Below are 15,407 nucleotides of genomic sequence, written 5' to 3' on the forward strand. Positions count from 1 at the left end.
CAGTTGCTGGACAGTTGGTACTCAAGGTCTTTCAAATTACAATAAAATAAAAACATGAAAAATAACAATAGCCTTTTTTCTGTCTGTTTGGGTTACTGACAATATCTAAACAGCAACTAATGTGAAGCACGTTGACTTTAATGATTTCACAAGGCAAATTCCCAGTCAGTCTAAAACTAATGGTGGATTGGTAATCGAGAAACTGATAAGACTGACTGGGAGATTTTCCCCTCTTCTGTAAAGGGCATTTGGGGTCATAAATCAGAGATGGGCTTGACTAAAATAGAACAACCATGTGGCTCACCAACCATCTATGTCCACTGCACACTAAAAGGCGCTGCATGGTCAATCCGAAGTCTGAAGTGACCATTCAGCATTTACTGCGGTGCAGCCTCCGCAGATGTCAGGGCTTTCACACTTCTTGCGCTTAGCAGAGTAGAGCTATTGTAATGGAAGTTGTCAAGGAAGTGATTTTGTGTTTACACAGGACGTACCTACCGTCAACCAATCATGTCAATGCGGAGCTACAGAGCCCTCTGCATTGTTACGAAATTTGAGAGGTGCACAGCGATGCAGTACGGAGCTCAGTTTGGCCTCCGGAGGCTCCGCAATTGCGTCACACACGTCACATCCTCCATGTGAAGCCTCCGACCACATTTGCAGATGAAGCATAAATTGGCTTTAAGTGCAGGGCGTAAGATTGATATTGATGGAAAGATGGAAAGGACAGAGTAGTCAGTGTCCAAAACGCCTTGTGTCTTTCCCGTAACTCTCTCTCTAGCTCTAGGAAAAGAACGCCAGCCTCAAGTGCTGCTTTGGCAGTGCAGCATTTATGGTGATACGGCCTCTGTGGAAATCAGGGCATTGATACTTCTTGCGCTTCGCGGAGCAGCGCAGAGCTGTTGTGAAGGAAGTTGTCAAGGAAGTGAGTTTATGTTTATTCAGGACCTCCCGCCCCCACCTACCATCAACCAATCATGTCACTGCTGAGCTATACGGAGCCCTCCGCATTGTTACAAAATTTGGGAGGCGCACAGCGATGCGGTAAGGAGCTCAATTTGGCCTCTGCGTGCCTCCGGAGGCTCGTAATTGCGTCACACCCTCCATACAGCGCCTCCGACCACATTTACAGATCAAGCATAAATTAGCTTTAAACACAGCGACAGCGCAGTCACACACATATGCCCTCAAAGAAGAATGCACATGCACTTATTCACAAACACACACTTCCTCTCCCACTGGCATGTTCTGCTAAGTAAGCAGGACTTGTTGTGACCCTGGGAACTGACCACATTCCTGTTAGTTTGAGAGTGGACACAACTGAATGTTTGAGAAAAAAAGGAGTGTGTGTGTGTGTGTGAGAGAGAAAGGGGGGCAAGAGTGAGTGACACCTTTGGTCCAATATAATTGATCTGTATGGTTCCTTTATGGGTTATGCAGTCTTATTGACTTGGTGGTAATAAGCCAGTCATATCAAGGTCACTGTTTACATACACAGCCAGTGGTAGAGATCTTGTACCAGTTTCCTCTTTAAATATCATTTTATGCGTGAGTAAGCACTAAGCAGAGGAGAGATATAGAGAGGAGAGAGAAGGGGAGGATCGGTCAAAGAGATAAAAAAACATTTTTCTGGCCAGGATTTGTCGCTACTACAGGACACCCTGGTTATGCGCAAGACAGGTGTGTGTGTCTATGTGAGAGGCAATGCTGCAGAATAAATCAGTAAAAACCTGTTGCCCCTCTACAGGCATCGTGGGGAACTTTACCCCTCCAGCACGTGGCTAGACCACCAAGCCAAGAGTGATCTGTGTTGATATTCGACTGTCGCTGACATCCACACCTTCACTTTGGGGCCCTGAACGCAGTTGGCACTTCATATTAGTCCAGCAGGTACTTTCTGAACTCGGTGCCTTATGTTGCTGAGGCAACCTGCCACCTTGTCTCACAGATAAGAGGTTGAAGCTCGAGTCCTGGTTACCAAACTGTTTCACAAATGTAGAGCTCCATTGTTGCAGTCTTGGTTTGTAGCATGTTGCACTGCATTCTGAATAAGATTTCCCTGCTATGAAACGTGATAGAAGTTGCAGCAACAGTAAATACACCAAGAAAATGTTTAACAATATTCAAACTTTATTGATTTTAACATCTTCAATCTAATGGCAAAACTATTAAAGAAAACATAAGGCAAAACAAGACTCCAGGCAAAATTGACACATAAAACAGAGTAGTAGGCATCATGGCTAAATATAACAGCAAGTGTATGTGTACATATTAACCTGTGTCTGAGTGCACATGAGAGCAAAGCTGAGGAATCATTCCATAAGACCCATGACCTCTTATTTAACCAGACTAAGATCAAGATGACATGTGGACATTGTTAGAAAGCAACAAAGAACAAAAAAAAAACTAATTTTAAAAGCTCTATAAAACATAAGCTTCACACTAAAAATGGTGGCTGCCCCCAGAGCCATGTAAAGATCAGCAAACTGGGTTTGAGACGTAGAATACTCATAGACACAGTTGTTCCAGAGACAGCTACATTCTCAGGTCAAGAACACAAATTGAATTCTAGGATGGAATGTAGCTAAGTCATGGAATTCAAGTCATGGAACGCAGCAATTTGACGTATTTTGCATGCCTGTGAATCTGGCCAGCTGACCCATTCTTCTGTCTGGTTTAGGCTCCCAAAGTCGAGTGTGACTGAGAAAACAAAGACATTTAAAGCTGCTCTCACAAAACAAAGCATCTTTGATTGAATCATTACAAGGGGTCTGGAAGTGCGGAGTCCCTTTGATATCTACTGGGTGTACTATCAAGTTAAGAGAAAAATACAAATCTTAATTTATGTTCAACTGAGTAAGGCACTTTTCTTGAAGAGGTGCATGGAGAGGGACTGCGTGACTTAGTTCGCGGGCACTGAAGAAAAAAAAGAAATCAGAATATTTGTATCAGTTGCTATGGGTACTGGCGATGTCCTGTGACAAATACTGAAAGAAAATACTCACTGCAAGATGGTGTGTTCCTACGGTATGCAGACATTTTTAATCACTGTGTCCTTAAGACAATGGCACAAGGAGAAATAATGGTGAAGTAACACTCAGAATACTGTACTGATTCACAAATGCTTATCAGTTGCCCCCTCCACCTGACATTTGGCCATTAACTTTCCTTTGTGTGAGTGAGAGAAGAGGACTCAAATGTTCAGCATACTGTGAATGCAGCCAAGGCAAAACTAGATGTGTACTTCTGACTTGCCATAGTTTGGGGGGTGGGGGGTCTTGGGGACGTAGCCATCGGGTGACTGCAGATTAATCTTTAAAAGGCAAGCCTAAGGTGATCAAGAACATACATTAAATCAGGGCCAATAAACGACAAAGACGTGCACTTTTAAATTACATTGATTGTTTTCATACGAAGCAAGGTGATCTTTTTTCATAATTAAGAAAATATTGAGCTAAGAGTTCTCACACAAGCATTCATACATTTTTGGCAGCAACACGAAAACGATAAGGCAAAAAGTACAAAACAAAGCTGTCAGTGAAGCGCTCCATTTTACATGCCAAGACTGAGAACTTTGACTTTAACACACATTGTTTAGGCATACTCTTCTCTAGCATAATGTTTGACAAATGAATCAAGTGGTTCTTTTTCTTTTAAGTGTGAAGATCCAATAGCACAATTCAACAGAAAATATTACAATTCCAAGCGTTTGACATGCAATAATGAAAAAAAAAAGAGAAACAAAAGCAAAACAAAACTGAGAAGTCTTGACATTGAGAAGCCGCTGCAAGTGAAAGCTACTGAAAAAACACTCAAAGAATACTTCATCTTGATTTTACATGATTGAAAGTTCAAACCTTTAAGGTAAATCAACTGAATGACATGATAGCTCTATGTACAAAGGGAACAACATCACACTGTTAGCAGCAAGCGAATCAAAGAACTAGACATACTGTTTGAGCTCTAAACTTGGGAAACCTAGTCATTGCTTTGTAGTTCAACATCCATCTCCTGTCCTTGGCACTGCACTTAAAAAAGGTTGATTGCTCGCCTAAGATGCCTCTCAATAGGAGAAAAGAAAACTCCCAAAATGCAAAGGACCAAGTCTCAACATTAAAAGTCACTTAAATTCAGGGACCAGGTATTATTAGTCAGTTATTTATTTGACAAAATAAAGGAAACACCAACATAAAGTGTCTTAATAGGGCGTTGGGTCACCACGAGCCGCCAGAACAGCTTCAATGCTCCTTGGCATAGAAGTACAAGTGTCTAGAATTCTATTGGAGGGATGCGACACCATTCTTCCATGAGAATTTCAATCATTTGGTGTTTTGTTGATGGTGGTGGAAAATGCCGTCTCAGGCTCCGATCCAGAATCTCTCATAAGTGTTCAATTGGGTTGAGATCTGGTGACAGAGACACCAGCGGTGACTGCTGAGGAGAGGACGGCTCATAATAATGTCTGTAACGGTGCGAATGGCATCAAACCATGTTTGAGATGTATTTGATACCATTCCACCAATTCCGGTCCAGCCATTACCACAAGCCCGTCCTCCTCAATTAAGGGGCCACCAACCTCCTGTGAGAGAGACACACCCTTTAAACCCCCTATGCTCCTTTGAGACCCCTCTTCCAAAGTCACAGATCTCTTCTTCTAACAACGGTAGCCAAAATTATGGGCAACTCGCCATTTTTAATACACCTGCTTTCAATAGACTGTATCCCTCATTTACTCAAGTGTTTCCTTTATTTTGGCAGTTACCTATAACTGCCCTTCCACCCTTTACTATTTAAAAAAACACAGGTTATTAGAATATGCCTGTACAATATGAGGGGGAACTACACTAGGGAGCTGTGGGGAACTTAGGCCCTATGTTTAATGAAACATAAAATATATTTGGACTGCATAGGGGACACTTCTCAACCTATGCCATTATAAATCAATGTATACCTAATAGGTCTTCATCCATCGAAGACCATGATGAGCAACTACTGTATCCGTCTACTCTTCAATAATAAAAGGCTATTCAGTCCAGCTGGGATACTAGGGTTCTCAGGGTTGGGCTCAATTCGATTTCAATTCATGAAGTAAACTGAATTGTAAATCATTCCCAATTATTTTCTATGAGGAAAATGTGGAATTTCAGTTTACTACCTGAATTGGCTGAATTAAAATGGAATGGAGGCCAACCCTGGATCTGTTCTCGCTGTTCATCAGCGATACTGCTCCTGTCCTGTCTCAAGCCTCAGCCAGGAGGAAGAGGAGCATCATCATAATCCTCCCTCATCCCCTCTGCTTTAAGTCACTGACATTTAACATTAAAGGCACTTTGCTTACATCACTGTCCGCATCAAGAAGGCGCATGCTGTCTTATCTTCCATCTCCATTCCATTATTTATCATTCCCATATATTTACTACAATATTTTATCTGTAGACCCCTTCAACCGTGTCCTAAAGACTTGGATCATTGTGATTTCCTTCCTGTTAAGGGAAGGTGGTGGGTCAAGGGGTCATCTCAAGTCTATTGGTCCGACTTCACTGCAATCTGTTTGGCTGAAGTCGGTAAAGATGGGGGGGATTGTAGAAATTAGGGGTTGATTTGGGTTTATTGCATTGAGCTGCTCTCTTGGCAGTGTGTGGTGTGTTTGCCAAACGCACACACACACAGCAGTGAGTCTTAACACCAAGAGAGCGCAACTCATCCTCCACCTAAGATGGAGGCCTCTTCATAAAGAATATTCTAACTTGAGCTTATCAGGGCTCTACGCTGACTTTTTTTTTTACAAGGAGCACGTGTGCGCCTAAGTTGAAAAATGTAGGCACACACAAATACATTTAGTAGCACAATGCTAAATATTTGAGGTAATAAAGCTAGAATCATTCATTTTTCTAGGTGCACTGGTGCTCCTAAATAAAACAAATCCAGTTCGCACAGCAAAATATTTACGTGCATATGTGAGTAAAGTGGTCGCACTGTAGAGCCCTGCTTAGAGGATGGACCATTGCTTTTAGTTCTCCTTTTATTCTTACTTTAACAGGCATCTTTGCCATCAGATTAATCCAACACCTTTAATAAAGGAGTTGTGAAAACACCTAACCAGATCTGCCCCATGACAAACAAGAAGAAAAGCTATGCTGCATCGTCCAGTCATCTAATTCCCAACAATAAAGGGGGAGGGGACCTCAAACAGTGTTTCTGAAGCGTTACCAAGGTGCATGAACAAGCTAGTACTCCAAAGCCGTGGCAGCCCCACTATACAGCAACAGAACAGAAAGCCCCTTTACATAAATGACTAGTGGGTCTTTTAATGGCAGGCCAGGTAGGTAAGACATTAAGATGAAGGGCCAGGGGAGTGGAGCAGTAAACAAGGCTGCTTTTTATCCAGTCAGCACACAGGGGAACAGCCACAATGACTCATTGCAGGAGGGGGGAGAGAGGGGTCTAGGAGAGGAGAGGGGGGAACGAGAGAGAGGGGTGGGGAGGAGAGAGAGAAGAGGGGAGGAGAGGGGCAATCCATAGTGATCCTCTGTGCTGAAGGCTCAAATGCCACTGCTCTGGAGTTCACTTCAGCTGCACCAGGGTGTGAGAAATGTGTAGCGCACTACGTACAGTAAAAAACGTGGCGCACTTGTGGGTGTGTACACTTTATAACCCATGTGGGTATTTAAGCTACAGGCCTAAACCACAGGTTGGTAGCGCAATGGCATGAGGAGTGAGGATTGTGGGAGAAACACTGATTGGAAACACTGTTTGTGAGAATCACAATGGCCAGGGGATAGGGTTTGGGGGGGTGGAGTGGGTTCTTCAGAGGGTGTGGTAGTTGCGGTCCTTGGACTTGCAGAACTTGTAGAGAAAGAAGACCACTGCCTGCAGACCCAGGACCAGCACTATGCCCCCAATGAAGCTCGCTGCGTCAAATGTGGAATTCTTATGAGGCGCTGGAGAGGGCCCCACTGGTGATGCGGTGGTGACGCTGACGTCTGCACGAGGAGGGAGAAAGAGAGAGCCCAGTTGGTTATATCACTGTACGAGCCACTAGCCTCCAGAGGGCTAAATGGATATACAGTGCATTCGGAAAGTATTCAAACCACTTGACTTTTCCCACATTTTGTTACGTTACAGCCTTACTCTAAAATGGATTAAATACAAATAATTCCTCATCAATCTACACACAATACCCCATAATGTCAAAGGGAAACAATTATTTTTTTGGACATTTTTGCAAATTTATTACAAATAAAAAACGGAAATATCTTATTTACATAAGTATTCAGACCCTTTGCTATGAGACTCGAAATTGAGCTCAGGTGCATCATGTTTCCATTGATCATCCATGAGATGTTTTTACAACTTGATTGGACATGATTTGGAAAGGCATATACAGTTGAAGTCGGAAGTTTACATACACCTAAGCCAAATACATTTAAACTCAGTTTAACAATTCCTGAAATTTAAATCCTAGTAAAAATTCCCTGTCGTAGGTCAGTTAGGATCACCACTTTATTTTAAGAATGGGGTCATTGTCCAATTGGAAGACCCATTTGCAACCAAGCTTTAACTTTCTGACTGATGTCTTGAGATGTTGCTTCAATATATCCACATCATTTTCCTTCCTCATGATGCCATCTATTTTGTGAAGTGCACCAGTCCCTCCTGCAGCAAAGCACCCCCACAGCATGATGCTGCCACCCCTGTGCTTCACGGTTGGGATGGTGTTCTTCGGCTTGCAAACCTACCCCTTTTTCCTCCAAACATAACGATGGTCATTATGGCCAAACAGTTCTATTTTTGTTTCATCAGACCAGAGGACATTTCTCCAAAAAGTACGATCTTTGTCCCCATGTGCAGTTGCAAACCGTAGTCTGGCTTTTTTATGGCGGTTTTGGAGCAGTGGCTTCTTCCTTGCTGAGCGGCCTTTCAGGTTATGTTGATATAGGACTCGTTTTACTGTGGATATAGACACTTTGTATCTGTTTCCTCCAGCATCTTCACAAGGTCATTTGCTGTTGTTCTGGGATTGATTTGCACTTTTCGCACAAAAGTACGTTAATCTCTAGGAGACAGAACGCGTCTCCTTCCTGAGCGGTATGACGGCTGCGTGGTCCCATGTTTACACTTGCGTACTATTGTTTGTACAGATGAACGTGGTACCTTCAGGCGTTTGGAAATTGCTCCCAAGGATGAACCAGACTTGTGGAGGGCTACAATTTTTTTCTGAGGTCTAGATTTTCCCATGATGTCAAGCAAAGAGGCACTGAGTTTGAAGGTAGGCCTTGAAATACATCCACAGGTACACCTCCAATTGACTCAAATGATGTCAATTAGCCTATCAGAAGCTTCTAAAGCCATGAAATCATTTTCTGGAATTTTCCAAGCTGTTTAAAGGCACAGTCAACTTAAGTGTATGTAAACTTCTGACCCACTGGAATTGTGATACAGTGAATTATAAGTGAAATAATCTGTCTGTGAACAATAGTTGGAAAAATGACTTGTGTCATGCACAAAGTAGATGTCCTAACCGACTTGCCAAAACTATAGTTTGTTAACAAGACATTTGTCGAGTGGTTGAAAAACAAGTTTTAATGACTCCAACCTAAGTGTATGTAAACTTCTGACTTCAACTACCTGTCTATATAATGTCCCACAGTTGACAGCGCATGTCAGAGCAAAAACCAAGCCATGAGGTCAAATGAATTGTCCGTAGAGCTCTGGGACAAGATTGTGTCGAGGCACAGATCTGGGGAAGGGTACCCTTTTTTGTAGCATTGAAGGTCCCCAAGAACACGTTGGCCTCCATTATTCTTAAATGGTTGAAGTTCGGAACCACCAAGACTCTTCCTAGAGCTGGCCACCCGGCCAAACTGAGCAATCGGGGGAGAAGGGCCATGGTCAGGGAGGTGACCAAGAACCCAATGGTCACTCTGACAGAGCTGCAGAGTTCCTCTGTGGAGATGGGAGAACCATCTCTGCAGCACTACCAATCAGGCCTTTATGGTAGATTGGCCAGACGGAACCACTCCTCAGTAAAAGGCACATGACAGCCCACTTGGAGTTTCCAAAAAGGCACCTAAAGGACTCAGACCATGAGAATATTCTCTGGTCTGATGAAACCAAGATTGAACTCTTTGGCCTGAATGCCAAGCATCACGTCTGGAGGAAACCTGGCCCCATCCCCACGGTGAAGCATAGTGGTGGCAGCATCATGCTGTAGGGATGTTTTTCAGTGGCAGGGACTGGGAGACAGGTAGTCAGGATCGAGGGAAAGATGAACGGAGCAAAGTACAGAGAGATCCTTGATGAAAACCTGCTCCAGAGCACTCAGGACCTCACACTGGGGCTAAGGTTCACCTTCCAACAGGACGACCCTAAGCACACAGCCAAGACAATGCAGGAGTGGCTTCTGGACAAGTCTCTGAATGTCCTTGAGTGGCCCAGCCAGAACCCGGACTTGAACCCGATCGAACATCTCTGGAGAGACCTGAAAATAGCTGTTCAGCGATGCCCCCCCACCCAAGCTGACAGAGCTTGAGAGGATCTGCAGAGAAGAATGGGAGAAACTCCCCAAATACAGGTGTGCCAAGCTTGTAGCGTCATACCCACGAAGACTCAAGGCTGTAATCGCTGCCAAAGGTGCTTCAACAAAGTGCTGAGTAAAGGGTCTGAATACTTATATAAATGTCATATTTCCTTTTTTAAAATCCATATTGATTTTTATTCAGTAATGCTTTCTATGGAATCCTTGGTGATCTACAAGCGGCCATAAATAAAGAGTCTGGGTTATTGATTTGATACCAGACTGGGCTGGCATGGGAACTTACTTGAAGCATGCGTTGTGGCAGAGACTGGGACGGTGCCGTTAGCGGTGGGCAGGGCAGTTGGTACTGCAGTGGTCAGGTCAGCTGTAACCAGCGGTGAGATCTCAGTTTAGTAGCATTTCACCAACATACAAAAACAGTTGACTATTTCACCATATTTAAAATATGACATAAAAATACTCCCTCAAAAGAATAATCAAGTCACACAGCAGACATACACTGATTTGAGGGGAGCAGACGAGATGCTTATTTGGGCTGGTTACCTGCTGTGGGCTCGGGCTCAGGGGTGCTGCTGTTAGTTGCATTGCTGGCCGTAGGGGTAAGTGGAGCAGCAGTAGTGGGGGGAGGAGAGTGGGAGATTGTGGGTGGGGCAGGGGTGTCAGTTACGACTGTAGTAGCAATAGTTGGAGGTCCCACTGAAGAGACGGACACCGTGAGACAGACAGGGTAAAAAGCAGGAAAGAAGGAGATAGCCTGGTTGTTATGGCGGTGTCTATGTCTGAATAGTCCCAAAATGCTTCCTTCCCTTTCCCTCCTGCCTTCCCTTGTGATCTGACAGGACTGGGTTGGTGAATGTAATAGAGTGAATTCATTTAAATAGCTTTCACCCCGAGGGATGGGAGGAAGGAGCCAAGGGGTGGTGAAAGGCAGGGACAAAGGAATTAGGAAAGAAGGGAAGCATTTTAGAGTGTTGGGACAAAGCAACTAAGACCACAGAACAAAGATATAGAATCTCTACATATGTCTAGATCCGTCACTTCCTGTTGAAGGTAGACTTTTGTTTCATGTTAACAAAGTGACAGTCACCGGAATTAGAAAAAACATCTAATCCCTCTGGACAGGCCTTTAAATGAACCAGGTGATGGTATTAGTCCTTACCTGAGCAGGTTTCATTAGAGCAGGCGCCCATGGTTATGTTCTGACCGATAATGGACGTGATGTTGACACAGGAGACATTGGAGACAGTTGGAGTTTCTCTAACTGAACAGGGGGATAAAAGAAAAACACAAGCACAAATGAAAGATGTGATTGTGAGTGCTCTACTGGAAACTACAAAGACAAGAAAATCTATTCATGTGATCATTTCCAAAAGATTCCTTACACTAATCCTGACACCCTTTTTTTATTTCACCTTTATTTAACCAGGTAAGCCAGTTGAGAACAAGTTCTCATTTACAACTGCGACCTGGCCAAGATAAAGCAAAGCAGTGCGATAAAAACAACAACACAGAGTTACATATGGGATAAACAAAACAAAGTCAAAAATACAAACAGAAAATATATATACAGTGTGAGCGAATGTAGTAAGTTATGGAGGTAAGGCAATAAATAGGCCATAGTGCAAAATAGTTACAATTTCGTATTAACACTGGAATGACAGATGTGCAAAAGATGATGTGCAAATAGAGATCATGGGGTGCAAATTAGCAAAATAAATAACAATATGGGGATGAGGTAGTTGGGTGGGCTAATTTCAGAATGGCTGTGTACAGGTGCAGTGATCGGTAAACTGCTCTGACGCGTACATTTTGTGAGGGAGATAAGAGTTTCCAGCTTCAGAGATTTTTTTTTTTTTTTTGTTCCAGTCATTGGCAGCAGAGAACTGGAAGGAATGGCGACCAAAGGAGGTGTTGGCTTTGGGGGATGACCAGTGAGATATACCTGCTGGAGCGCAGACTACGGGTGGGTGTTGCTATGGTGACCAGTGAGCTAAGGTAAGACGGGGATTTGCCTAGCAGTGATTTATAGATGACCTGGAGCCGGTGGGTTTGGCAACGAATATGTAGTGAGGGCCAGCCAACAAGAGCGTACAGGTCACAATGGTGGGTAGTATATGGGCTTTGGTGACAAAACGGATGGCACTGTGATAGCAAATTGGATGTAGTCTAAATAGAGTGTTGGAGGCTATTTTGTAAATGACATCGCCGAAGTCAAGGATCGGTAGGATAGTCAGTTTTACGAGGGCATGTTTGGCAGCATGAGTGAAGGAGGCTTTGTTGCAAAATAGGAAGCTGATTCTAGATCTAACTTTTGATTGGAGATGCTTAATGTGAGTCTGGAAGGAGTTTACAGTCTAACCAGACACCTAGGTATTTGTAGTTGTCCACATACTCTAGGTCAGACCCGCCGAGAGTAGTGATTCTAGTCGTGTGGGCATGTGCAAGCAGCGTTCCGTTGAAGAGCATGCATTTAGTTTTACTAGTGTTTAAGAGCAGTTGGAGGCTACGGAAAGGAGTGTTGTATGGCGTTGAAGCTCGTTTGGAGGTTTGTTAACACAGTGTCCAATGAAGGGCCAGATGTATACAAAATGGTGTCGTCTGCGTAGAGGTGGATCTGAGAGTCACCAGCAGCAAGAGCAACATCATTGATATACACAGAGAATAGAGTCGGCCCGAGAATTGAACCCTGTGGCACCCCCATAGAGACTGCCAGAGGTCCAGACAACAGGCCCTCCGATTTGACACATTGAACTCTATCTGAGAAGTAGTTGGTGAACCAGGCGAGGCAGTCATTAGAGAAACCAAGGCTATTTAGTCTGCCAATAAGAATGCGGTGGTTGACAGAGTCGAAAGCCTTGGCCAGGTCGGTAAAGACGGCTGCGCAGTACTGTCTTTTATCGATCGCGGTTATAATATCGTTTAGGACCTTGAGCGAGGCTGAGGTGCACCCATGACCAGCTCGGAAACCGGATTGCATAGCGGAGAAGGTACGGTGGGATTCGAAATGGTCGGTGATCTGTTTGTTAACTTAGCTTTCAAATACTTTCGAGGGCAGGATGGATATAGGTCTGTAACAGTTTGGATCTAGAGTGTCACCCCCTTTGAAGAGGGGGATGACAGCGGCAGCTTTCCAATCTCTGTGGATCTCAGACGTTACGAAAGAGAGGTAGAACAGGCTAGAAATAAGGGTTGAGACAATTTCGGCGGCTAATTTTTAGAAAGAAAGGGTCCAGATTGTCTAACCCAGCTGATTTGTAGGGGTCCAGATTTTGCAGCTCTTTCAGAACATCAGCTGTCTGAATTTGTGTGAAGGAGAAGCGGGGGGGGGGGGGGGGGGGGGGGGGCATAGGCAAGTTGCAGCGGAGGGTGCAGAGCTGGTGGCCGGGGTAGTGGTAGCCAGGTGGAAAGCATGGCCAACCGTAGCAAAATGCTTGTTGAAATTCTCGATTATTGTAGATTTATCGGTGGTGACAGTGTTTCCCAGCCTCAGTGCAGTGGGCATTCGGGAGGAGGTGCTCTTATTTTCCATGGACTTTAGTGTCCCAAAACTTTTTGGAGTTAGTGCTACAGGATGCACATTCCTGTTTGAAAAAGCTAGCCTTTGCTTTCCTAACTGATTGTGTATATTGGTTCCTGACTTGCCTGAAAAGTTGCATATCGCGGGGGCTGTTCGATGCTAATGCAGTATGCCACAGGATGTTTTTGTGCTGGTCAAGGGCAGTCAAGTCTGAGGAGAACCAGGGGCTATATCTGTTCTTAGTTCTGAATTTTTTGAATGGGGCATGCTTATTTAAGATTGAGAGGAAAGCACTTTTAAAAGAACAACCAGGCATCCTCTACTGACGGAATGAGGTCAATATCCATCCAGGATACCCGGGCCAGGTCAATTAGAAAGGCCTGCTCGCTAAAGTGTTTGACAGTGATGAGGGGTGGTCGTTTGACCGCGGACCCATTACGGACGCATGCAATAAGGCAGTGATCGCTGAGATCCTGGTTGAAGACAGCGGAGGTGTATTTAGAGGGTAAATTTGTCAGGATGATATCTATGAGGGTGCCCATGTTTACAGATTTAGGGTTGTATCTGGTAGGTTCGTTGATCATTTGTGTGAGATCGAGGGCATCTAGTTTAGATTGTAGATGGGGGGAAATCAGTTCACATATGGTGTCCAGGGCACAGCTCGGGGCTGAGGGGGGTCTGTAGCAAGCGGCAACAGTGAGAGACTTATTTCTGGAAAGGTGGATTTTTAGAAGTAGAAGCTCAAACTGTTTGGGCACAGACCTGGATAGTACGATAGAGCTCTGCAGGCTATCGCTACAGTAGATTGCAACCCCACCCCCTTTGACAGTTCTATCGAGACGGAAAATGTTGTAGTTGGGGATGGACATTTCTGAATTTTTGGTGGCCTTCCTAAGCCAGGATTCAGACACTGCTAGGACATCAGTGTTGGCGGAGTGTGCTAACGCAGTGAATAACTCAAACATAGGGAGGAGGCTTCGGATGTTAACGTGCAAGAAACCAATGCTTTTACGATTACAGAAGTCAACAAGAGATAACGCCTGGGGAGTAGGAGTGATACTGGGGGCTACAGGGCCTGGGTTAACCTCTACATCACCAGAGGAACAGTAGAATAAGGATACGGCTAAAGGCTTTAAGTACTGGTCTTTTAGTGCGTTGGGTACAGAGAAAAAAGGGGGCAGGTTTCCAGGCGTTGTAGAATAGATTCAGGGCATTATGTACAGAAAAGGATATGGAATGATATGAGTACAGTGGAGGTAAACCTAAGCGTTGGGTAACGATGAAAGAGATAGCATCACTGGAGGCACCGATTGAGTCAGTCTCCGCGTTTATGGGGGGTGGGACAAAGGAGCTATCTATGGCAGGTTGAACTGGGCTGGGGGATCTACAGTGAAATAGTACAATAAGAAATAACCGAAACAGCAATAAGCAAGGCATATTGACATGGGAGAGAGGCATAAAGCAATCACAGGTGTTATTCGAGAGAGCTAAGACAACAGCTGGTAATGGCGACAAAGTTTGGGCTGAGGCTAAACATAAACAGGATGCGGTACCGTATAAAGGAACAGTCCTGCAGGCATCAGCTGTATAGCTGAGTTATCATAAGGTCTGGTGAACAGCAATAGGAGAGTTCGGAGGTAGTTCGGGGGCTGTTATAGCACTGGCGAGCAAGAGGCCACGGCTAGCGTGTGCTAGCGGGCCGGGGCTAGCAGATGGATCTTCGTGGTCGACGTCATAACGGGAAACCTGTTGTAATCGCATCAGACGATTTCGTCGGCAGACCAGTCGTGTTGGATCGGCGGGGCTCCGTGTCAACACTAGGAGGTCCCGTCCGGTTGACAGAGAGGTAGATAGCCGGGAGAAGGGCCTGGCTCGCGGCTAGCTCGAGGCTGATTAGCCAACAACAACGTCCATTTGATTGCAGCTATCTAGCTACGATGATCCGGTGTTAAAGGTCCAGTGAATCAGTGATTCCGGCAGAAAAAACGATATGTTCTGGGTCGATAACGCGCTGTGCAGACAGTGCAGACTGGCCGATAATAGTCCAGGCTAGAGCTTGTGTTTAAAAACACAAGGATTATCTTGGTTTTCAGTCAAGTGAATTATCACAACGTGAGATTTTATTAGATGGGCTTGTCAGCTCAGGAGAGTCTAGTGTGTGCGTGTTTGTTCACTCAGTCCTCCTCCTTCCTGGAAACTCCTGAGTCATAGCCCACTCTCCCTCCCACTGCATGATCTTTCCCATTACTGATTAATCCAAGGGTGTGTATGTGAGAGAAAGAGAGCGAGAGAGAGAAAAAGAGTGAGATGAGTGTAGAGGTACCGGATGACACTTGAAAAGGACCAGAAATC

The 15,407-nt window shown here is 44.6% G+C and overlaps 1 protein-coding gene across 2 annotated transcripts in view; it reads right to left on the bottom strand.

Annotated features, from left to right (window-relative positions):
* Nucleotides 1-2,107: 2,107 nt before the first annotated feature.
* The window catches only part of LOC311108693 (porimin-like), a 31,028-nt gene continuing 17,728 nt past the window's right edge, over nt 2,108-15,407 (bottom strand). Inside the window, exons 3-6 of one of the 2 annotated variants that reach the window (XM_084151412.1) lie at nt 10,698-10,799; nt 10,082-10,234; nt 9,822-9,902; nt 2,108-6,983 (exon numbers count right to left, since the gene is read on the bottom strand). In XM_084151412.1, coding sequence (XP_084007538.1) covers nt 6,808-6,983; nt 9,822-9,902; nt 10,082-10,234; nt 10,698-10,799 — 512 coding nt within the window. In that variant the 3' untranslated portion in view covers nt 2,108-6,807. The remainder of the gene's footprint in view (nt 6,984-9,821; nt 9,903-10,081; nt 10,235-10,697; nt 10,800-15,407) is intronic. The other variant, XM_084151413.1, reaches the window with a different exon arrangement.

The sequence above is a fragment of the Coregonus lavaretus genome (assembly GCF_964263955.1).
Source record: "Coregonus lavaretus genome assembly, chromosome: 33".
NCBI classification, from domain to species: Eukaryota; Metazoa; Chordata; class Actinopteri; order Salmoniformes; family Salmonidae; genus Coregonus; species Coregonus lavaretus.